The sequence below is a fragment of the Trichoderma harzianum genome, assembly GCF_003025095.1.
Source record: "Trichoderma harzianum CBS 226.95 unplaced genomic scaffold M431scaffold_7, whole genome shotgun sequence".
Classification (NCBI taxonomy): Eukaryota; Fungi; Ascomycota; class Sordariomycetes; order Hypocreales; family Hypocreaceae; genus Trichoderma; species Trichoderma harzianum.
The window spans coordinates 288,838-311,225 of NW_020209255.1; the positions used below are offsets into that span (position 1 = coordinate 288,838).

General features: G+C 45.7%; 8 protein-coding genes across 8 annotated transcripts; 5 read left to right on the forward strand and 3 right to left on the reverse strand.

Annotated features, from left to right (window-relative positions):
- Positions 1-360: 360 nt before the first annotated feature.
- M431DRAFT_531323 (hypothetical protein) lies at positions 361-2,946 on the forward strand (the record flags this gene model as incomplete). Its single annotated transcript, XM_024920824.1, has 8 exons — positions 361-399; positions 553-579; positions 708-1,258; positions 1,299-1,685; positions 1,759-1,825; positions 1,890-2,088; positions 2,149-2,482; positions 2,556-2,946. 8 exons carry the CDS (start codon positions 361-363, stop codon positions 2,944-2,946), a joined length of 1,995 nt encoding a protein of 664 aa, XP_024773292.1.
- A 366-nt stretch (positions 2,947-3,312) lies between these two features.
- On the forward strand, positions 3,313-5,097 carry M431DRAFT_87580 (hypothetical protein; the record flags this gene model as incomplete). The annotated part of the gene is made up of 3 exons (XM_024923814.1): positions 3,313-3,351; positions 3,406-4,885; positions 4,943-5,097. The coding sequence occupies 3 exons, from the start codon at positions 3,313-3,315 to the stop codon at positions 5,095-5,097; spliced, it is 1,674 nt and encodes a 557-aa protein (XP_024773293.1).
- A 169-nt stretch (positions 5,098-5,266) lies between these two features.
- On the reverse strand, positions 5,267-7,793 carry M431DRAFT_508717 (hypothetical protein). The gene is made up of 4 exons (XM_024919156.1): positions 7,563-7,793; positions 6,723-7,499; positions 5,979-6,661; positions 5,267-5,925 (listed from the first exon to the last, which is right to left on the reverse strand). The coding sequence occupies exons 1-4, from the start codon at positions 7,677-7,679 to the stop codon at positions 5,325-5,327; spliced, it is 2,178 nt and encodes a 725-aa protein (XP_024773294.1). The 5' UTR covers positions 7,680-7,793; the 3' UTR covers positions 5,267-5,324.
- Positions 7,794-9,989: 2,196 nt separating this feature from the next.
- On the forward strand, positions 9,990-11,775 carry M431DRAFT_554780 (hypothetical protein; the record flags this gene model as incomplete). The annotated part of the gene is made up of 3 exons (XM_024921404.1): positions 9,990-10,050; positions 10,117-10,812; positions 10,862-11,775. The coding sequence occupies 3 exons, from the start codon at positions 9,990-9,992 to the stop codon at positions 11,773-11,775; spliced, it is 1,671 nt and encodes a 556-aa protein (XP_024773295.1).
- An 84-nt stretch (positions 11,776-11,859) lies between these two features.
- On the reverse strand, positions 11,860-13,475 carry M431DRAFT_144183 (hypothetical protein). Its single transcript, XM_024912671.1, has 4 exons — positions 13,400-13,475; positions 12,850-13,322; positions 12,428-12,791; positions 11,860-12,374 (listed from the first exon to the last, which is right to left on the reverse strand). The coding sequence occupies exons 2-4, from the start codon at positions 13,078-13,080 to the stop codon at positions 11,959-11,961; spliced, it is 1,011 nt and encodes a 336-aa protein (XP_024773296.1). The 5' UTR covers positions 13,081-13,322; positions 13,400-13,475; the 3' UTR covers positions 11,860-11,958.
- A 1,368-nt stretch (positions 13,476-14,843) lies between these two features.
- On the forward strand, positions 14,844-16,583 carry M431DRAFT_5927 (hypothetical protein; the record flags this gene model as incomplete). Its single annotated transcript, XM_024921537.1, has 3 exons — positions 14,844-15,476; positions 15,538-16,248; positions 16,347-16,583. The coding sequence occupies 3 exons, from the start codon at positions 14,844-14,846 to the stop codon at positions 16,581-16,583; spliced, it is 1,581 nt and encodes a 526-aa protein (XP_024773297.1).
- Positions 16,584-17,568: 985 nt separating this feature from the next.
- Positions 17,569-19,453, forward strand: M431DRAFT_508721 (hypothetical protein). Its single transcript, XM_024919157.1, has 3 exons — positions 17,569-17,862; positions 17,929-18,118; positions 18,181-19,453. The coding sequence occupies exons 1-3, from the start codon at positions 17,724-17,726 to the stop codon at positions 19,286-19,288; spliced, it is 1,437 nt and encodes a 478-aa protein (XP_024773298.1). The 5' UTR covers positions 17,569-17,723; the 3' UTR covers positions 19,289-19,453.
- Positions 19,454-20,254: 801 nt separating this feature from the next.
- On the reverse strand, positions 20,255-21,947 carry M431DRAFT_508722 (hypothetical protein). The gene has a single exon (XM_024919158.1). The coding sequence runs from the start codon at positions 21,879-21,881 to the stop codon at positions 20,409-20,411; it is 1,473 nt and encodes a 490-aa protein (XP_024773299.1). The 5' UTR covers positions 21,882-21,947; the 3' UTR covers positions 20,255-20,408.
- Positions 21,948-22,388: the final 441 nt, after the last annotated feature.

Below are 22,388 nucleotides of genomic sequence, written 5' to 3' on the forward strand. Positions count from 1 at the left end.
CACTGCCATCCAATAAACCAGCAGGAGATTCACAATCTAGCTCGAGCAGTCTTCGAAAATCCAACGGCACGATACTATCGTATGATACACCGACCTGTCGGGCGACGGCGGAGATACGTGCAACGTGACATGTGTGCTCCCCTGCGGTAAAAACCCAAGACAAGAGCCTTCGCGAGTTGCATATTCACCCCAGCGCAAGTTAGACACGCATTGAGCGACAGCAGTCCCAGTTAGCCCGAAATAGTGTTAGATCTGCTAGATCTGCTCTTGGATTTCCCTGTAATTGCATCCTAATAGTATGTCCATCCCTGTATTCCCGAATCCCCGAATCCCCGCAAATGCCGGAAACCCCACAACGAAATGCCGATAGAGAACTCCTTTTCTAACATCTTCCCCAAGGTACTGTTGGATCATAGGCATTTCGGGCTTAGCTATTCCCTAGAGCTTCATTATTACTCTTTCAAGTCCGATATTGAGCGTATCTGCAAATGACCCGCAATCTTATCAAGGCGTGTCTTCCTTGCCATCAGAAGAAACTAAAATGTGATGCAGCTCGAGTTGGATTACCTTGCACAAGGTGTAAGGCCCAGGATCCGTCACAACACAAGAGTTGTATCCGCGTTCTCCGGCAACAAAGAAGGTTAGCTATCCTTAATGAAATCCCGGCTGTTCATTACAAGGCAACGTATCTTAGTTTCCTGTGATAGATATGCCGCGGTATCAATTCCCGGCTCAACCAAGTCCACCCGAGAGCTATCCCATGTGCTACGGTCGCCAGTATCAGGCCGCCGAAACACCACGCGCACATCATCCTTAGTAAGATTAATGAGTCTATCTCAAATCACCTTACTGCGCAATATGCTAACTTTGGAAAGGCTTCCCCGTATTCTGACACCACAGATTTGCATAATGGTCCCAGGGCACTACCATGTCCTGATGAAGCACCAGATCAAGGTGCACAAGCACTCATTCGTGGATGCAAAGAAATAGCAGAGGGTGCTGGTCTTCCAGCCCCGGAGATGATGCTAGACCCGTCACTTGGTGGTCGAGATGTGGTTCAGTACTACAGTGAGATGCATTATGCCACGATGATGGGCGAGGTTGTGACTGGGGAAAGAATACGAAGAGTCACTCGTGTTATTGTTAAAGAGAAAGGCTCACCTGTAGACAATCGCATACTTCTGGATGCGCTTGATCCTACAGACAGAGAGTATCTCACACAGAAATGCGCTTTCAGCCTGCCTCCGAAGCACTATTGGTATGAATGAAAATCTCACTACTTTCTCATTTCTAACTAGCTGCAGCGAAGCATTCCTCCAGTCATATTTTAGACTTGCTTACCCAACTTGTCCCGTGTTTGACCCATATGAGTTCATACAGTCATACGATTCTGGAACCTATTCATTCTTCCTATTACAGGCCGTTTTGGCGAATGCGGCCTTGTTCGTACCCCAAAAGATTCTGGAAGCATCTGGCTTCGCAAGTCGCGCAGAAGCAATAGAAAAGTTTTGCACCAGAGCCGCATTACTTTACGACTTCAACTGTGAGAAGAGCCAGCTGAGGCTATTGCAAGGCTCTGCCGTTTTGGCAATGACGGGATTTTCTGGAACTGGGGATAAAGACTTTAGCTACTGGTACCACAATGCTATCCGTCTGGCCATTAAAATGGGAATACATCACCAAGGGTAGTCACTTGTTCTCATAAATTTGTCTCAAGTCACGTACCGGCATGAACCGCTAATTCACTTCTTGCTTTAGTTTCAACACGCATGAGATAGACTCGGCAACCTACAGGCTATACCAAAGGATCTGGTGGACATTATATGTAAGGCATTGTACAACCACGAACAGCCAAGCCTATAATATCTCCATTAAACTAATTTGGCCAGAGCCGTGATATAATGCTACTTTTCTCTGGCGTAGAGAATAAAAGTCTGCTGGGAAGTAGTACTGAGAGCTTGACAGCCCTTCCACCTGTAGAAATGTGGGTGCCTGAGAATATCTCACCATCATGCGCATCCGTACTACCTCCCCTGACGCTATTAGAGAGTCTCTATTTCGTCGAAAATTGCAAGCTGGCTACCATCGGTAAGTTTAGATCTCAAGAATCAGCCCAGTAAATACCAACCGGTCTGACTCAAATCTTAGCCTCACATTGCCTTTCAGTGGCCAAGTCCGGATCTCCGAATTCTCTAGCTCATATTCAGGAAGCTTTCAGCACATGGCATGCATCAGTTGCTGAGCCTTTGCTACCGAATCCAGGTCAAGATCCCCGCGATAACCCATGGCATATTGTCCTGATAGCTACAAGCTATCGCTTCCAATGTATGCTATTTCGCTGGTTAAGGAAGCACTGGGAGGTCAAAGATTCACTGTTGTCAGAAAATGCCAACAGCTGTCTTAAGCTTGCTATGTATGAACTGGATGCGATGATTGGTAGGGCTTTAGCTTATGATATGTTGCGTAACCTGCCTATAGCATTGTATGTGAATAACCCTCCATCAGTCCTTAATCCGAGAATTTGCTACCCAGATAAAGCTAATTACCATTGGCAGCTTGATCTGTGCTCCTGCAGTCCTTGCCTTACATCTTGAGATAGTTCTCAAATCTGCTGAGCCTGATGAGCTTAAATCACGATCTCTGATCTACATTCAACAATCCCTCATCTGCATGAAACAGTGCCGGGATTTACCGCAAATTGAGGTGGCTCTTGGAGTCGCCGAATGGGTTTTGGCTAAGAAAGCTTTACTGCCCAATTGGAGCCACGAAGTGGTTCCCAACGGAGAAACTTCTCATCATACTGTACAGAGATCCTCGAGAGATTGGTTCTACTCTGCGCATAATACCGAGAGCCAAAGTTCTCAGGATGATCTGGCGGAGACTGACGTGACCCTAGATGATTTCTTAGTATTCGGCTTGCCCGAAAACATGATGTTTAATTACTAGGGATTCTGGCCATGGCATGAAAGTGGCTTCATTTGTCAGCTATTAATTGACAGTTCTTGTGTCTGTTGTATTTATAATGGAATTGCTGGGTCGCAAACCGGGTTTTCGGTATTTGGGTTGTATACTTCTCATCTGCCGGGAATTGGGAGCAGCCTTGGCATACTTCATTTCTTTGTGATACATAGCGGAAATACATCGATCTTTACTACTGAATAAGAGATTTAAGTTGACAACCTCAAAAGGAATCTTCGGCGTTTGCTGCAGCATATTCCGGTGTTGGAAAGCATCATCGACAAAGTGTACTTATAGACCTCTTCGTCCCAGACTTAGTTGAAGAACTCAAGTTCATGCACAAAGTCTCCCATCATGATCAACTTCTCATATCTTCTAACAGCTTTGCTTCCGGTAGTAGGCGCCGCTTCTGTTAGCTGTCCTCCATTCAACGCACCGACCGTGGAGGTCAAAAACGGCACCGTGATGGGCAAATACAATGCTCACTACCAGCAAGACCTGTTTCTAGGGATTCCCTACGCCAAGCCCCCTATCCAAGGCCTTCGATTCACTCGTCCACAGCATCTGACCGAAAAGTGGACTGGTCCCAAGCAGGCAACAGAATACGGGCCATATTGCTATGGGTTCAATGTCGGCTTGGTTGGATATGATACAAATACCACCAACCCTTCAAGCGAAGACTGCCTTACCATCAACGTGGTGCGACCCCATAATTACCGTCAGGAATGGGCTTCTAAGGGCCTCCCAGTACTTGTCTGGGTATATGGAGGTGGATTTCAAGAAGGCGGCAGTGCGGACATCCGATATAACATGTCACGCCTTGTTGAAATGTCTATTGAAATGGGCAAACCTGCTATCGGAGTTAGCTTCAACTATCGCATGAATGCCTTCGGGTTCATTTCTGGAGAACCGTTTAATAGCATCGGAGCCACAAACTTGGGTATTCACGATCAGCGGCTCGCGCTCCGGTGGATTCAGGAAAACATCGCATCCTTTGGAGGTGATCCTGGCAGAGTTACTCTCCAAGGAGAATCGGCCGGAGCCTTGTCGATATCCCTCAACATGTTGGTACATAAGGGTCGCGACGAGGGTCTATTTCAGCGGGCAATTCTTGAAAGCGGCACGCCATTGTTCGCTCATAGCTTCCCAACTTTGGCAGACCAGAAGGAGTTATTAGGCATGTTCTTAAACCGAACGGAATGTTCAAGTTCCAAGGACATCGTCTCATGTCTGCGAAAAGTTCCCGCTGAGGACTTCATCAAAGCAGCAACAGGCATATTTTGGCACCCCATCATAGACAACGATCTGCTGTCGCAGTTGTCGTCTGAGTCTATAAAGCGTGGCGACTTCCTCAAGATCCCATTACTGATCGGTACCAACACCAATGAAGGATCTACTTTCCTGGAAATGTTTAGCCAAGGCTCTCCAGTAAATACTTTTGATGATGTGTCCAGGGTGCTCTTGACGAGTGTGTTTCCCCACCAACTTCCAAACGGTACTATCGCTCGACTCCATGAACTTTACTCTGACGTGATGAAGAATCCCTCCGAAGGAGTACTGGGCACCGTACTTCCCAATCCTGGTCCAGCTTACGGGAAGCTTCATGGAGAGCTGTCTTTGCTTGTTGGAGACTCATTGTTCAATGCTGGGCGGCGTGTCACTTGCCAGGCCTGGGCACAGCGAAAAATACCAGCTTACAGCTTCCGCTTTGATACAAACCCAGCTGGTCTGTCCCCAGAAGTTTATGGCGCTGCACACTTTCAAGAGGTTCCATTCGTGTTTGACAACATTAATGGCCAGGGATATGATGTCAATGCGTTTGATGTTAATAACCAGTCTTTGAAGAGAAAATACCTGGATCTCGCGCACCTTATGACTAGAATGTGGTTGAGCTTTGTCCAAACCGGGGACCCTAATAACCATGGAGGTTGGTCAACCCTTTTCCCACGCTATAGATGACAACATAGCTGACTTGATGTAACAGTCCATGGATTTAACTTGCATTGGCCAAAATACGATCTAGATTCTCCTGACAACATTGTTTTCAACGCAACAAAAGGTATAACTCTAGAGAAGGACACCTACCGCGCCAAGGCTATGAACTACATCTGGGAATCAGCTGCTATATTTCACAGATAGTTACTATTGACGTAGGACCAAGGGTTAGGAGGCTTAGGGCTACGACCCGGTTCTTGTAGTTGCAGCAGTGGACGTACATAGTAGGCAGCCCAGGATTTACCGGGTATCTAAGTTCGACTTACTACGCTCGTTGGATACATGCAAAATGCATTAAAGAAGCTATTTGAACCTTTAACTATATAATTATTGCTTGTTCATTTTACTATGATATAGCTAGTTACCTCATTCTAAGTGTTGGCATAGTCAAAGTCATTGTTTAATAAACTCCATATACTATTGCTGCTAAAGTTACCATGGAACTGAGGTAAGTAAGGGTTAGAATCAGGGCTAAAGGGAGTCTGTAGATCCCAATTGCCGATCAATTCGTTGTATAGGATATCACTTGTTGCATATATAGGTTCGATGAAAGACAAGTCATATAGTGCAGCTGGTGGTCCGTCGTTTGGAAATCTGAACTGCATTTTTGGCCCGGAAGGCGAAAATCCTGTATCCGAGTGGCTTAATATGGCATCAGAATTAGGTACCATGCTATCAAGCTTGGCCTGCGTGTGCGAGCCTGGGGTATGTGCCGAGGTAGGTAGAGAATCGGCCGAAGGATAAAACGCCTCCCATTGAAGAGTCTGCTTGAGGCGTGTGGAGAACGTACGCAGAGTGACAGCCGCTGCTTTGGCGAGAGCACTCTGACAAGACATTGCCTCGAAACGCTCTGTCGACCACTGGAAGTGCTGCATCGCTTGAGCGGCCTTGTCCAAATGATCTGTTGGGAAGAAGGTGTATATCGAAGCAATCAACACAATAGCGTCGAAGGTACCGAAAAACAAGAAAAAGCTGTGGGTTAAGGTCAGCAGACGCAGGCCAAATGTTTTCTGAGGTACGCGCACGTTTTATACTGGTTTTCCTCGATAGACACGAAATGCTCTCTTTGTGCTTGGAGCATGTCTAGACAAGCCTCTAAAGCGCGCGATCGGCTTTCGGGGCGTGTGAAAATATATGGACGGTGTAAGGCCATTAGATCAAAGGATAAGAGCTGTGGCAGGGTAGCCCTTGCACCTGATAACCAGTAGCACTCGGGAATTGAATCAAAACTCCTATCAGGATTGCGGCGACGGAAATAGGGAGGGATGCTTTGGTCAAGCTGCCGCAGCTCTTGGTCAAGGCGGTCAACGTGCGAGAAATCTTCAGGACAGGACCCTTCCTTTTCTAAGGCTTGAATGTGGCGAAGATTCTTCATAATCCGGTACGCCCAGATGGCACGCGTGAGAGGTGTTGGGACATCATCCGCGCCTCTGGGCAGGACCGGAGTCACCGGCCGGTTTGCGGTGATGGGTACATCGACTGGAAGCATCAGCTCCGTATTGTCGTCAATAGCCGCAGGCCGTCCAAGAACCATGGCCGTGTGAATGTCCCAGCCAGATAAAAGCATCCAAAGCCTCCGACGATCCTGAATATTCCACTGGTTCTCAACCACTGTCGCAATATCGTCAGTGTGAGGCTTTGGATCTCGGCTGGCTCGATGCAACCCAATCTCTTGTGCATCTTTGACGGCCTCCCCAAGGGCGTGCCACTGTAGATGCGTAAGCTAATATGAAACCCAGCACACCGATTCCCTGGCTGAAATAACTCACTGATTCTGTCACTTGTCCAAAGTACTTCAGAAAAGCAACACGGAGAAAGTCCGCAAATACCGTTGTTAAAGAGATCTGAGTTTTCCCAAGAAGACTTAGCAAGGCCATGCCAGTCTCGCTGTACTTTACAGCCATGGTTTCGAATGACATGCCGCCAACATTTTTGAGATCATTCAGCTCCAGTGCCCTATCTGGTGACATTAACAGTAAAGAAGTGGCAATGACTTCTAATAATAGGGCTGGAAAAGCCTTCACGTCCGCGGGAAGAACTTCAAACTTTTTTGCGGCGAATGGCTGCAAGTCAAGCCGGTACCAATCATGAAGCTGCTGCCTGAATAAACTTTCATCCAAGATGTAGTATTGCCAATTGATCTTTTGGAAGTAGAAATCAGTTAGTTTCGCGATACATTCACGTGTTGGTAGCTGCTTGACCAGAGATTTATAACGCTCCCAGAGATATCCATGGCCGCTTGCAGTGGGACACATCTCGAGCTCGCCCACCACCTCATCATCACCGACATCGATTCTATCCAGATAATCTGCTGTTGAAGTACCAGTTCGAGCGTACCCGAGCTTGTCAATTTGGTGTCCCTTGCTGCTGTCTGAATCCAAAGGTATGGTGCCCGTAGCCGACATTGGGCTGTGAATGGACATGGTCGCCGCGCTGCTGTAAGGAGACGTAGTTTCTCGGTTCCGTGGCATGGCACCGTCTGCATAGTGACAGCCTTGAGGCTTGTCGCGCAGCTTGCAGTCACAGCATGGGAGCCTGCCATCGCACTGCAACAGGGATCCAAGCGTAAGTCAGCTGTGACAGCTTATAGAGGGCCTTGAGAACCTCACCTTTCTCTTTCTCCTGCGGCATTCAGTGCATGACAAGGGAGGGCGCTTTTTTCGTTTTGTTACCTTCGAGGGGCGACCGGAGCGATCGCTCTCACCCGTATCAGCTATGTGTTCCATTACTCTTGAGCGCAGAAATTATCATGATATGAACAACAACCTGACCCCGCCATATGACGAAGTGTCTTTAGTCTTCAGTCTTAAACAGATAGGGCTGGACAGACGCTACATAAACTGGGCTGAGTTCAATATTGGATGCACGCTTTGATGGTACTGTTCCGAGCCTGCCACTAGAGCCATTTCTTAGCACGGATTCTTTTTTCTAGGGCAATTAATTCCCTATCATTGGCAAATCGGGCTGGAACCAATCTAGACATATGACGTATGACAGGCTCGCGGTTTGTCCGAGAAGAATCCAATCCTGATCCAGTTAATTAGCTACAGCTATCTACTGCGTCTGTCCTTGGGCGGAACTTGGCGTGAATGCGATTTTGTAGGCAAATGAAGCATGAAGCCGACATGGCTGCTCTGCCCACCGCGTTTCCCCTGGTTAAAAATGCGCCTAGGAAAGGCAGCATAATTAAGGTTGATATAGGCCTGAATGTTGCAGTCTCCATCATTATTGGGATTGCAAACTTCAGCGATAAAACCTAGGCTCTTTTTCTTTAACCTATCAATGGTCCGGTTCTCCATCTCGCAACTGTCACTGTGGTAGATACATACATGGGGAGGCCATTGCTCAAGCTCCAATCAGGGTGAATTGACCCGGCGTCACCGGGTTTTGATGAAGCATTGCTGCAACTCCCCAGGATCTGCACACATTTTGAACAAAATGCGTATTGCGGTGTTTCGTCAACTGTCCCATATTACGGGTTTAGCGCGAACTCTTACTTACGGGAGTCCCGATGCAGCAAGACGATACGAGTACTTGCATGTGATGTTACCGCAGTGGTGGCGTGGTCGGTAAACCTTCTACTGTGCTTTCGAGCCGAATGGATCCTAAATTTGCCCCTTGTTAAGTATCGTCATGTCTCAGCACATTTAATCGTCGCGTGTTGGCATATATGTGTCTCTAGTCATCAACCACCCAGGCAAATGACAACACCATTTTTGGAGATCATGGAAACCCTTTTCCAAGGCGTCGAAACCCGCACCCCGGCGATGTCGACTTTCTGCGCATGAGCGGTAGAGCAGCGACCTTTACTGGAACATTTGGTATGCTCGGTGCAGTAGTGATTACGGCAGGGATCTTGTTAGTATCCTTGTGTGCTGAGCGCTTTATTACAAAGGTGCCAGACGTATGAGCCTAAGCGATGGTTGCGTGCCCGGGCATTACATTCGACGTTAGACCAGCAAGGCAGAGCCCATGATACCTCCAGGCTGAGGGTAGAAGGCTTCATGACCGGCTTGGACAAGAATTGGACTTGTTCCACCGAGACGCTCGCTACCGTCATCGTTGTAGGAGGAATGTAGGATTGTTGCCCTAAAATAGGACTTGGCAAGCGAACCTGTAGGTTTTCTCCTATTTATTGGGCCGCTTAATATGAGTCATCGTGACAGCGACAGGACTGTTAAAATCGGTACGTGGACGCGCGACAAGCTACCTGGTTCAATGAGAATATAGCAAGTTCTTGGGAACGTGGGGCCAGATACCGGAATCCTTTCGTATTTTTTCATGAAGGGGGGGTTCTTTGCTTGGGTTGTTGATAGAGATTCAATTACTCTACCTGGGCCATATCACTGAAAAATGTTGAGGTAGTTATTGTACACGGTTGAAAGGTCTAACGTGCAGATGTGAGGGTGGCGCGATACCATCTTATAGGTACTTGATCCAACATGTCCGATGCCAGTATCTCATCTAAAGCATCGCCTAGTTCACTTGCCGTCTTATGTGTCCTAACTAATAGCTGGTGGATGATGCGGTTCGAAGCGCTTCTTTGTGAATCCAGAAAAAACTTGCTGAGAGAGAGTTCGGTGATAACCAACTCGAAGTAGAAAAATTCCTGCAAGCCACAACAATTGCACCTAAGCTTCTCTAGCTGCTTGACTTCGTCCGCGGAATGAAGATGCCGAATTATCGGATGTGCCTAAAATCATAGAGAATGTGTCGGTGTTAATTCCATCACGTGATCGGAATTGCCTATTATGGACGGTTGACGACCGACATCCAGCCGCTACTGGACAATTGCTCAAGGGCAAAAAGCCTGCTGGTACAATTAAATGACAAAGCTCACTTTGACAAATATAGCATCGTTCCTGCGGGATTAAGTCATGATTAAATATATATATGTTTATGTATATAACAACAAAGTTTCAAGATGGTGGTCCAAATAGCCATAAAATATAAGCAGTTCTTATACTCTCTACCTCCCTACCTTTACATCTCGAACAATCCTCTCTACCTCCCTACATTTATATCTCGAACAAGCCATGGCTGATCCGAATGATTTCACGAACCAGTTGTCTCTCCATTCAACGATATCCAATGCCAGTCCAACACTTGAAGAGGGCATACGCCCATCACAATCAGCATTGTCTCAAGGCGAATATCTTGAAGATGGTTTCCTCGATGGCCATCGACCGAGCATATATGAGATTACGGCTTCACGAACAAGATGTCGAAGCAGATGCCAAGACGAGTTGAGCACGACAAGGAGTCTTACTCCTGTACCATCACGAATAGAAACCATCGTCTCGCGCATTCGATCACGACCAGTCCCGGAATTCTCCCACCCATTAGCCAACCTGCCTACTGAAGAGAAATGCCTTGTTGACTTCGACGGGGTTGAGGATCCCTACCGACCGCTAAACTGGCCTACACATAAAAAGATCCTTACTACAGTCTTGTATGGCTTGGTCACTATGTCAGCAACATGGGCTTCCTCCTCGTACTCAGTAGGTACGGACCAGGTTGCCAAAGAGTTTCACATATCTACTCAAGTGGCTACTCTAGGCACAACACTGTATCTCATTGGCTTTGGAATCGGACCTTTACTCTGGGCCCCGTTAAGCGAGGTATATGGTCGAAGGGTGCCAGTTCTTACACCCATGTTTGTGGCCATTTGCTTTACCTTTGCTACAGCTACGGCAAAAGATGTACAGACGATTATGTTGACTCGGTTTTGGGGAGGTTTTTGTGCTTCAGCGCCCATGACCAACACTGGCGGTGTTCTTGGCGACTTATTCTCGCCAGCTTGGAGAGGCGTTGCACTAGCTGGATATTCGATGGCTATTGTTTGTGGTCCTGCTCTCGGTAAGACGGCCCCCCTTGGTGGCATGTACATCCTGCTAACATCTCATAGGACCTGTCGTTTCCACAGTACTTGCCCAACAGTCTTCTCTAGGCTGGCGATGGACCGAGTATTTCACGGGCATTCTTCAATCAGCTATTCTTTTAGTAGCCGCCCTATTCATCGACGAAAGCTACCCACCCCTGCTTCTTGTCTATAAAGCTCAGAGATTACGGCACGAGACTGGCAATTGGGCACTCCATGCACAATTCGAAGAGTGGCAGATTGATCTTCGACAACTCGCGCGAAAATTCCTAATTCGCCCCATTCGGATTTTGTCTACGCCAATCTGTTTTCTCGTAACATTATATGCCAGCTTCGTGTACGGCATCCTATATATGCAACTCGGTGCAATCCCTATCATCTTTGGGGAGGTGCGTGGGTGGGAACCAATCCCAGCTGCCCTACCATTTCTATCCATTGTTTTGGGTGCCGCTATAGGCTGCGGTATAAATATTTACAACCAATTCCTCTACAACAAGGCCTATTATGCAGCAGGAAACAAAGCTGTTCCCGAGATGCGTCTGCCTCCTATGATGCTTGGTTCCTTTATTTTCTGTGCAAGTCAGTTCCTCACAGGCTGGACAGCTAAACCTGGCACGACCTGGGTTGCTCCATGTATTGGCTTGGCGATGCTGGGTACAGGATTTTTCACCATCTTCCAAGCGGCACTCAACTATCTCGTCGATACATTCCAGGCGTATGCAGCTTCGGCAATCGGAGCAAATACGTTTCTGCGGTCGTGTGTTGCTGGCGCCTTGCCACTTGCCGTAGGGCCTCTCTATCATAACATAGGAGTTGGCCCAGGATCAAGTATCACGGGAGGATTTGCCGCAATTTTAATCCCTGTCCCCTTTGTTTTTTATCTTTATGGAAAAAGATTAAGATCAACCTCAAAATGGTCTGATGGATCGATAATTAATTAGCGTTCATTATTTAAACTAGCTCGGTTCAGTTTAGCTATAGACTATAGACTTATTACTTCAGGCTTAATACTTATTAAGTCAAGACGTCACAGTAACTTATTTTAAACTGTATCAGTTATACTCAAGTTTCTTATTCAATTTTAGTCTCTAGAAACTGCTTATTTATTTGACATCCCACATGGTTTAAGCGTCGACCTTCTGAGGAGCAAATGTCTCAGTCTTGTAAATACCAACACGGCCATAAACATCCTTGTACTTCTGAACCACGTAGTCTTCAACGCTAACCGGAGCATATTTCTCCTCTTCGGGCTTAACACGGCAGCTTTCGATGCACTTGATAACGAAATCGGGGTTGCCGTTATAGTTGAACGGGATGCTGTAACGCTCCTCTCCAGAGCGGTTGATGACACGGTGCACGTTGGAAATGTACTTATCATTTGTCCACTGTTCAAACAGGTTACCCATGTTGACAACATAGGCTCCCTCAACAGGAGGAATGGCGTACCAATCCTTGGCCTCTTCATCCCAGCATTCAAGGCCAGGGACATCGCCTTGAAGGAGCAAAGTGATGACACCAAAATCGCGGTGAGCACCAATACCTAGGTAAATATGAGTAGAAGTTCAAGGCATGGAAATAGACAAAGTATCATACCTCTTTGAAGAGCATGAGCTGTCGTGGGTTGAGGTGGGTAATGAAGCAACTTGTAGAAGCACATGGGGTCCGTGCAAAACTCCTTGAAGTAGTCGGCATCGTAGCCCAAGCTCATGGCCATAGCACGCATGACTTCTTCCGTGAGCTTCACAATGCGGTTCAAGTAGTCCATGCAAGTCTCTCGGAAAGACTCTCCAAGAGACTCGGGCCATACGTTAGGACCATGGGCAAACTTCTCTGCCTTGACTTGAGGGTGGTCCATGGGCAAATCACGAGAGACATAGTAGCCCTCCTTGAGATCGGGCTTGGTGTTGGCCTCGATCATTTGGCCGTGCATGACTTCGTATCCACGGTTGTATTTGTTCTGTTTCCAGACATGTTAATATCTCAATGCCCCATTGTTGCAGAAGCAAAATGCTTACCAGTGACTTATCAAGCTTCATCTTTTCTTCTAATGGCAGAGCAAAGAAAGTCTTTGATGCTTTAAAGATATCCTTTTGAAGTTGGGCAGGAATGTCGTGGCCGACAATCTGGAAAAAGCCTTGGGTAAGGCAAGCATCTCGAATCTGGTCAGCAACATGCTGCATCCGCTGCTTATCACCAGACAGAAAGTCCGAGAAGTCAATAACGGGAGCGCTCTTAGTAGAAGGCATTTTGATCTGCTTAAAGTCAAAAGAAGACTGTGTAGGTATTTATTGCCAATGGGGCTTATTGAGGTGTCTGATGAGAAAGAACGGCGGATGGAGAGGTGAAGTGCTGAGACTTTATACTTTTTGCAATACAGCCAATATCCGTATCGGCATATAACTTTGTCAATCAATTTATGTTGCTGCCTAGCGAAACGTTTCTTTTGACCAGGTTCTCTTTCTTGTTGATGTAACAAAATTACGTTTTTCTAAACTCGTTGTCAGATCAAACAACCTGGAGACACAAGCATAGCATGGGGGGAAGACAAGGACTTCAAGCACGTACGAGTAATTGCATATCACGCTACCAATATCAGCATGAGGTTTATATGGAATATTAAAGTGTATTTGGTGTAGACTGAGAGTTAGGTTTTGGATGTAGGTCTTTTTGGGAAATATATTATGTATGTATATAAAGAATGTTCATATGAGATATATACATATATACATATATACATATATACGTATTTTCATCGAGTGTTACAGTAAGATTTAACAAGTATCTACCTCACATCGGTAATTACTTTTAACACTGTCATTATTGATATAATATATTTAACCAAGTAAGATTCTCACACCGCTAGTCATTGCCATGCAGGACACATTGCATTGCAGATATCATTACATTGCAGAAGTCAATGCGTTGCAGAAGCCATCTTGGAGGATTGTTATAATTTAATGACGACATGACTCTCAGCACTCATTGGTCTTGTATCATACAGGGGATTTACGAAAGGTAACCCTGGCATAGCGTTATGTTACATAAATGTAACTTCGCGGAGTATTCTTTACTAAGCTGATACAACATTGATTGTATCGGGAAATGGCCAAAGGCTTAATTAGCCTGCAATCTGAATTTGCCACAACTGGCAATTATTGGCACATCTATGACGATCACAGGCAGTAAAAGGTCTCTTTAATAGATATTTGTATATGTGAACAACATAGAGCAATTATTGCTAGAACCAATTTATTAAAAACCTGCTATCACCTGGAGTTACTCTACGAGTAACTCTTTAACAAAAATTGAGTTCAACTAAACTTCATCTTGGCAATCATGATGATGGAACATTACAAGGCTGCATATGCCAGATAAGGGTTACCAGATGATGTATAAATCGTATTGGTAAAAGATTGTATTAATTGAACATATTTCTAGAGATTACCGTGAAACCTGCCGTTTGTGGGATCTACCGCGGAGATCAGCCTAATAGGTAGGTAAGCAATGCGAATACTGCAAAGGTTCTTTAAAAGTCCTTATCAAAAGGCCTGTCAACACCCCTGGATTGTAGCCTGGAGGAGCTGCAATGTTGAACATCATGCCATGCAAGGTGCAAAAAAACCGCCGGTCGACACGATGGAATTGTAAGTGATGGGGCGGCGGTGATTTTTACAGCCCCCTTGCTGATGGAGCCAAACAAGGATCTGATTCCTTCGTAATTGCTTGTCAAGCACTAGCCGCTGTGTCACTATTTTATTTCCACGATGGAAATAAAATAAAATAAAATAAATTGAATAAAATAAATAGAGCAATAAAAGGAAATAAAATAAAATAAGCAAATAGATAAAATGAATAAATAGATAAAAATAACGATGCTATATCTATGAGCACGTAACGGCTGCCGTCTTTCTTGAATCATCTTTATATTACACTTGTTGTGTTAAATATTTATCTTTTTTACCAAAAAAATCGGTGATTTACCACATCTTGTATTCATACTCTAGCCACCATGCATGTTGGCATAATTGGTGCGGGCATTTCAGGCCTTTATACAGCTTTGCTGTTACGCCGAGAAGGTCACAAAGTGACAATTTTCGAGGCAGCTGATAGAGTTGGCGGTCGTATCTACACTCATCGATTTACACCGCAAGCCAAATCAGAGGACATTTATTTTGAAGCTGGTGCCATGCGCATCCCCCGCTCCTCTTTACATTCAAAGGTTTTTGACTTTGTTCGTTATCTCAATACGCATGGCTTTGCTGGAGATAAGATTGAACTTATTCCATATATTCTCGACCATGAGAACAACAGATCCTTCTTCCAGAACCAGAAGGGTGCGTTACAGGACAGCAAATGGGCAGCTGAGGCTGGTCTTCCTGAAGCCTATTGCAATAAGACCCCTCAACAACTTCTTGGAAGCGTTGTCTTACCCTGGCTATCTATACTTCGCAAAGACTTTGATGCTGGATTTGAAAAGTTGCTCAAATACGATGAATACTCTTTCCGAGCCTATCTCCGCCTGGTTGTCGGATGGCCTCACGAGGTCATAGAGTTTGTCGAGCTTTTCTGCTCTCAAACTAATCAATATGATCTAAGCTTTACAGAGATCATAATGCAGAACTTGGACTTTGATACCAAAGACGTAAGTCAATTTATTCCTTTAAGCTTTATAACTTCGAATTTTTAGACTAACTGTCATTCAGTGGGCAACTGTTCGAGACGGCATGTCTCGCATCACTCAATGTGCCGCTTCATTGGTTGGCTCAAAGAATATTCGCCTAAACTCGCGAGTAGATCGTATTATCAACCTAGATAATGGAAAGGTTCAGCTGTCAGCGCAGGGCCTTCATCAGACTTACACTGCTACTTTTGACAAAGTGGTTGTTGCGACACCGCCATCTGCTCTTCACAGTATTGTGGACCGCCCTAGATGGTCTTTCATGAAAGAACAGTCCATTCGAGGGGCGCACTATGAACCCCTCTACAAAATTGGCCTGCACTTTCGAACTCGCTTCTGGGAACGCTCCAGTGCTAACCCGTGCTTTGGCGGCCAGAGCACTACTGATTTGCGCTTCCGCTGGATCGTTTATCCATCCAACGACCTTGGCAGCAACGGCTCCGGCGTTTTGCTGCTTTACAGCTGGATGAGCGATGCTGCCAAGTGGACTGGGTTGTCACGCCCAGAAAGAATAAAGATTTGCTTGCATGATCTTAGTAAATACTTTGCTGATGAGGTTGAAATTGATGTCTACGAGCAATTCATCGAGGCTTTTGACATTACGTGGTCGGCCGAATCGTGCGGTGGAGATGCCATGTTTCTCCCAGGCCAATTCTCCCGCTTCTTTGAAGTAGCGAAGAAGCCAGAGGGTAATATTCATTTTGCTGGAGAACATCTATCAAAGCACCACACATGGGTAAGAGATGATTCCATTTCCCCCCTCTTTTCCTTTTCTCCACTTTCTCTTCTTCTACTTGTATTATCGATGACTTTGTACTTACATATTACATACAGATTGCAGGGGCTATAGATTCCGCTTTGCATACAACTGCCGAACTTCTAGGCCGTCAGAACAAGCCTGAGAGTGTTGGCTCAGACGTTGACACTAGCACCCCGCTATTAGCTCTTGGTCGTGAATTCTTAACTCTAGACGACCAACGACGTGCTCAGAAGACAGATATAAGCTCTCGTAGATTTAAGGCTTGTGTAATTCCGAAACACATGAATGTGCAGTATATGGAGGTCTTTTAAGAAAACCGAATTAGCTTAGAACTAGAACTTTTCTTCTATTCAGATAAGAGTAATAGAAATCAAGCTTTGAGCACTCGACTTGTATAGAGCGAGACTATCACATAATTGTTCAATACGTATTAAAGATGAATGGGCCTACGGTATAAAACTTAATATTCCAAGCAATGTATATGATTTCATCTGAGTGAATAATTTATATACAGGTAGTAATGCAGCAATCGAAGTGACTTCGGGTTGGTAACCCTTTTAGGAATAAGATAAATGGAAGCGCTATGTTTCTTCACTATTCCCCTTTGTGACGAGAAAACAAATTTAAGCATTTCAACACTAACGGACTCTGCCCGTCGGCTTGATATCACCTCTATTGCATAGACAGCTAACTTCTTTCGAATCGTTTGGCTAGTTACTACATTCGGCTAATGGTAACCCTTGTATACATGTATCTCACAATCACATGTTGTAGTAATATGAAGTATCAATGATATGATTTGCACGTTTGCCACCCAGCGAGCACGTCGTTACCAGCATCGTTGGCGAGTACATGCGGAGTAAAGAAGTTGCGAATGAGAGAGGTTCGATAATCCACAGTAAGATGATGCAGAACACGATTCAAAGACGTGTATCGGCGCGATGTTACCTTGACCCCCGTCCCGTCCTGCTCCTGAGAGCATTAGGCAACCGTCTGCTTACTGTCAATCCCACGTGCATCTCTATACGATCGCGGGCTTCTGATCAGCAACTACACCCTGGTTCGGGCTCCATATTTGCGGGAGGCAAGCCACCGGGTACCTTTCCTAATTACCCTCCCGCGATTTTATGGAGCAGGCTCTGGATTTGGGTGGAACTTTTGAATGATCAAGGAGGTATTGACACGCCCTAAGGTTGACCAAAATGCGCGATTGTAACGTCAGTGATCAGTCACCTTGACCAAATAATATTGCTCCAAACGCTCTTCACAAGCTTGAAATTTTGAAGAGAATAAAAATTTTCAACAATACAGCAAAGCGGCGGCCTCTTCTAGACTTATTTTGTCTTTCTTAGCTATTGTTCTTATCGTGCCACCCGGAATAATTCGAGACTATCGAGGCTGTCGAGACGGGAGCTCTGACCGTGAGCTGACTTTGGCTGCTGCATAGTAGTATGAAAGAGGAGGTGGCCGTCGGAAATGAATCCGCGGCATTGGAAGATGCTGTGGCAGAACTCGAAATCGGAGAAATAGAAGTCATCACAAAATTGGAAGGAAAGGATGATCCTCTGAACTGGTCACCAGTTGCAAGATGTGAGCATCTGTTACGAGAAACAGAGGAGGCATTCCGCTTGGTATACTGATTTATCGCATTATTAGGGGTTTATACAATCACCGTTGTTGGAATGTCAGGTATTGTCGGGTTTAGCGCCAGCGTGTATACGCCTGCTATCTCATCGATTGCCAAGGACCTTCATGTCTCTAATCTCATGTCCACATTGGGGTCAACGACTTACTTGATCGGTTCAGCATTTGGGCCCCTGTTCTTTGCTCCACTGTCGGAGATTTGGTAAGTGGATTGTTGTAAATCAACCGACGTGATAATGCTGATGACTTCTTTGCGGCTAATAGGGGCAGAAATCCACTCTATTACGGCACATTTCTGCTGTTTTGTCTTTCCACATTGGGTTGCGCACTCGCGCAGAACATGAACACCTTGCTAATTTGCCGTTTCTTTGCCGGACTTTTTGGCATACCTGCAGTCGCAAACACAGGTGGTTCTATCACCGACTTGTGGCCTCAATCCCATCGATCTGTCCCACTTGCACTCTACACAGCAGCCAGCTTCTGTGGTCCGGTCTTGGGAACCCTCGTCGGCGGTTTCTTAACACAATACTTGTCTTGGAGATGGACCAATTGGGTTGTGTTTATCGTTGCTATGGCAATCTATGTCGTGGTTTTGTTTGCCCTTCCTGAGACATACGCCCCCAGACTTCTCGAAGTGAAGAACGCCAAAGCTGGCATCAAATTGAAGCGAGATCTCCGAATGGCACAGTTTTCTCAAAGTTTGTTGCGCCCTTGGATCATGCTCTTCACAGAGCCCATCTTGTTCACGCTATCGCTCTACATGGCTTTCGTTTACGGCGTACTCTATCTAGACTTTACGGCTTATCCTGTTGTCTTTCAGAAAGCGCGTGGGTGGTCTATCGGCATTTCAGGATTGGCCTTCACAGGAATTGGTGTTGGGATGGGTGTTGCCACCGCCCTCTCCCCATGGGTGAACAACATCTACGCTCACTATAAAAAGAAGATTGGCCCGGTACCTGAAGCCCGTTTGCCACATCTGATCCCAATTGTCTGGCTATTGCCAATTGGTATTTTTTGGTTCGGTTGGACCGCACTGCCACCGACACATTGGATTGTGTCTATTCTAGCTGGCATACCTTTTGGCTTCGCTCTAGTCATGCTGTTCCTCGGCATCAATGCGTATCTTACTGATTGCTACGAGCGTTACAGTGCCAGCGCCTTGGCAGCTAATACAATGCTTCGCTGTCTTTTTGGCGCTGGCTTCGCGGTGTTTGCTACGACGATGTATGAGAAACTCGGCACGCCGTGGGCTACTAGCACATTGGGTTTCGTTGCTCTAGCTCTAGGAATACTGCCCTTGATCTTTTACAAATTTGGAGCTAGATTACGAGCTGCAAGTAAGTTTCATTTGAACGTTACAAGCAGTAATTAAAAACTCAGACACGAATATGAACGCTCCAGTTCAAATTGAAAAGGATTCATGATTATCCAAATAGACTATATACATTGATTAGAACAAACATAATAGATATCAGGGAAGCTTTAAAATACGTTGAATAATGCACTGGCTCTGTTGAAATATATGATCAATTGGTGTACTTCTCTGCTTGACTGGTCAGACAGCCCTTATTCATACTATTTACTATTAATCCCTTGTATTCGGATGGTACGGATACCCTCTTGGCTACTGCACTTTTTAGCAGGCTTAAATATAATCTACATGGCGATGATAAAAGAAACTAATACATGGTCATTAGTATATACACATATTGTGAAGCAGAGAAACTATAAGTTTAGTTTATATTGACATGTAGGTTAAGTCGAATAAATCAAGAATCGTATCACGTAGTGTATAGAGTGATCAAAGTAGCTCCAGTCTTATGTCAATCATCAGCCTTAACAAATCATCTAACCATCTTGATAAATATGGCAACGTAAGTCCATTATTCAATTGCTGTTATCGAAGCATCTATGAGGCACTGTTGCTGTAATTTCTTCTAATATAAGAACAATCCTCCTCGTATGTTAGGGACCAGTTACAAAGGGGGCGCTCTTTTGTTCGTTCAACGCGGATAAAGGCGTCAGAGTTCTCAACTAGCAAGCTAGCCGGCCTGCCGGGCTGAACAAAGGTATAAGAAGGAGCTGTAGCCCCTTTATTTCTAGGAAGATCAGAGATAAATACAATCCTCTGTATGACCCTAGCTGTGTGGTCCGTGATAAGGACCGTGTAGTCCTTAGCCTTGATTTTTTCACTCTTCCCTTTGCTGTCGGCTCTGAGATAGTATGTGGTAGTTGATTGGCTACCGGTCTGTTCCTTGATATATACCAGCTACGATTAACGCAATATGTCGGAATGTAACATGCCTTGCTATCTCGATTAATGACGGAATGTAACATGCCTTGCTATCTCGATTAATGACGGAATGTAACATCCCTTGCTATCTCGATTAATGAATTATCCTACCAATCCCTGTATTTTATATTAACGAAAGTATTGTTCTAAACCCAACACAGTCTAAATTAGGATTGTGCCATCGGTACACGGCAACCAGTTACACCGGGACCTTCTTCACTTCTTCCACCCGCTGCTGCCCCTCCTGATTTGCAATCCGCTCTCGCCACACTCTCTCAACTTCGTTGCGAATACCCCGCGAGTAGTCCGCCTCATCTTGGTGCAAGTCCTTGCACGAGTTGTCAAACTCGGAGAGACCGCTATCGAGGTAATTTTCTTCCGCGACACCTCCATTTGCACAAGAAGCCTTATGCAAATTCCGAATCAGCTGTTCCAAAGCCAAAAATGGCTCTCGATTTGGAAGCAGTCCCAGTGCGGTCCATGGTACACTGCCGAGACGATGAGTATCGTCAACGCCGAGGCAAGCCTGTATGATACTTTTGTATTTCTTGTCGTTGGCCGCCACCGTGCGTGTGCTATATGGGCCAAGAAAACTCATTGATTCGGGTTGAAACATTTGATCCACGACAGTCAGCCAAAGCTCAGCCAGGGAACCATACACCAGGATTCCGAGGAAGCCTAGCTGCATGTAGCCCGTCATGTTGACCATGTTTGCAACCGAAGCGAGAGCTGCCAAGAGACCGGTTATCATCCATGACCAGTGGACTAGTTTATTATGCAGTTTGTTGTCCGCAAACCACCATGATGTGCGAGCCCATCTCTCCATGGTCTCCTGTGTGCCTTTAAAGATCACCCAGCCGCCCGCTGGCCGCTCGTAAATGGCAAAAACAACTTCATCGTCTTGTCTGATGTTCAACTCTGCCTTCCACGTATCCGATTCGACTAATTGGCAAAACGAGACTGCAGTAGACGCCACCCAATGTAACAAATAGGTCCCAAAAAGCACTACACCCCAAATATCGTTCAGCAGGACACTGAATATCAGTCCGCCTGACAGTATTAGTCCCATAATAAGCTCAGTCAGTCCAAAGATAATTTTTCCAAGAAGCCATTTCATTCTGTATCTCGTATTGGCGTGTTGTGACTCCAGGACAACATGTTTCTCCGCCAATGCCCTTCTTCCGGGCCGCAAAAGTGAAACAATAATAATGTCGTTCCTTGGGTGCATTGATGGGCGAAATGCTAGCGAGTCGACGAAGCTCGATTCACTGCCGCTCAGGGGTAGCGTGGGGAACAAATTGATTTCTTTGCCAATTGTCGATTTGACATTGATATTGTCCACATTACTCATAAACATTTCCAACCCGGGATGAATAGAGCGGTAATTGCGTATAAAATGGCCCACGAGAACAGATACAGGCACAGTTGCGGCGCCAATCTGCATGAGATGCGGCCATCGCAGTCGCTTGGTCTCGGAGCGATGAGGCTGAGAATAGAGCCTCGATGCGCTCACTGAAGCACGTGGGTTCCAGAGAATTGCGAGCACGGCAAGCGGGTCGAAGGACACAGATGAGGATGTCTGGAGACCTGGTGTCACATCACCTTGACTCCAGGGCAGGGCGGCCGACGAGAGAGACACTATGGAGAGCCATAACAGGACTCTTGAAGACATTTTGACATATTAGCATTCACCGGGAATGACTAGTGAAGCAAGGTCTCAATATTTGGCGAGTAGGAGAAGTGTCCAGCTTGTCGTTTTCCATCTTCACGTCGTAGGATTTTCACGCGTTTTACAGGGGTATTAGCTGAATACAGGCATCCATCCAATAGAGACGATCAATAGACACAGCATAACATTAGCTCAACATGCAGCAAGACAAACCCCGCTCCACGACAGAATGCAAATGGCAATGATTCCTGAATTCTGCTTTCGCCACGGATTAAACACATACTCATCTAGCATTGTCGTATGCAACATTCGACCATATCGCGTCGTTTTCCCGCTTAGTACGGAGTACTAAACGTCAGAAGAAGGACCCATGAAATATGTGCTTTATAACTCACACCGTATGGCGGACACATCACGATATAATAAATAATCAAGAAATTTTGGCTATTGTAGTACGAGTCTCTTAAATTGATTACAACCAAATACACATGTAATTACCATGCCATAGCA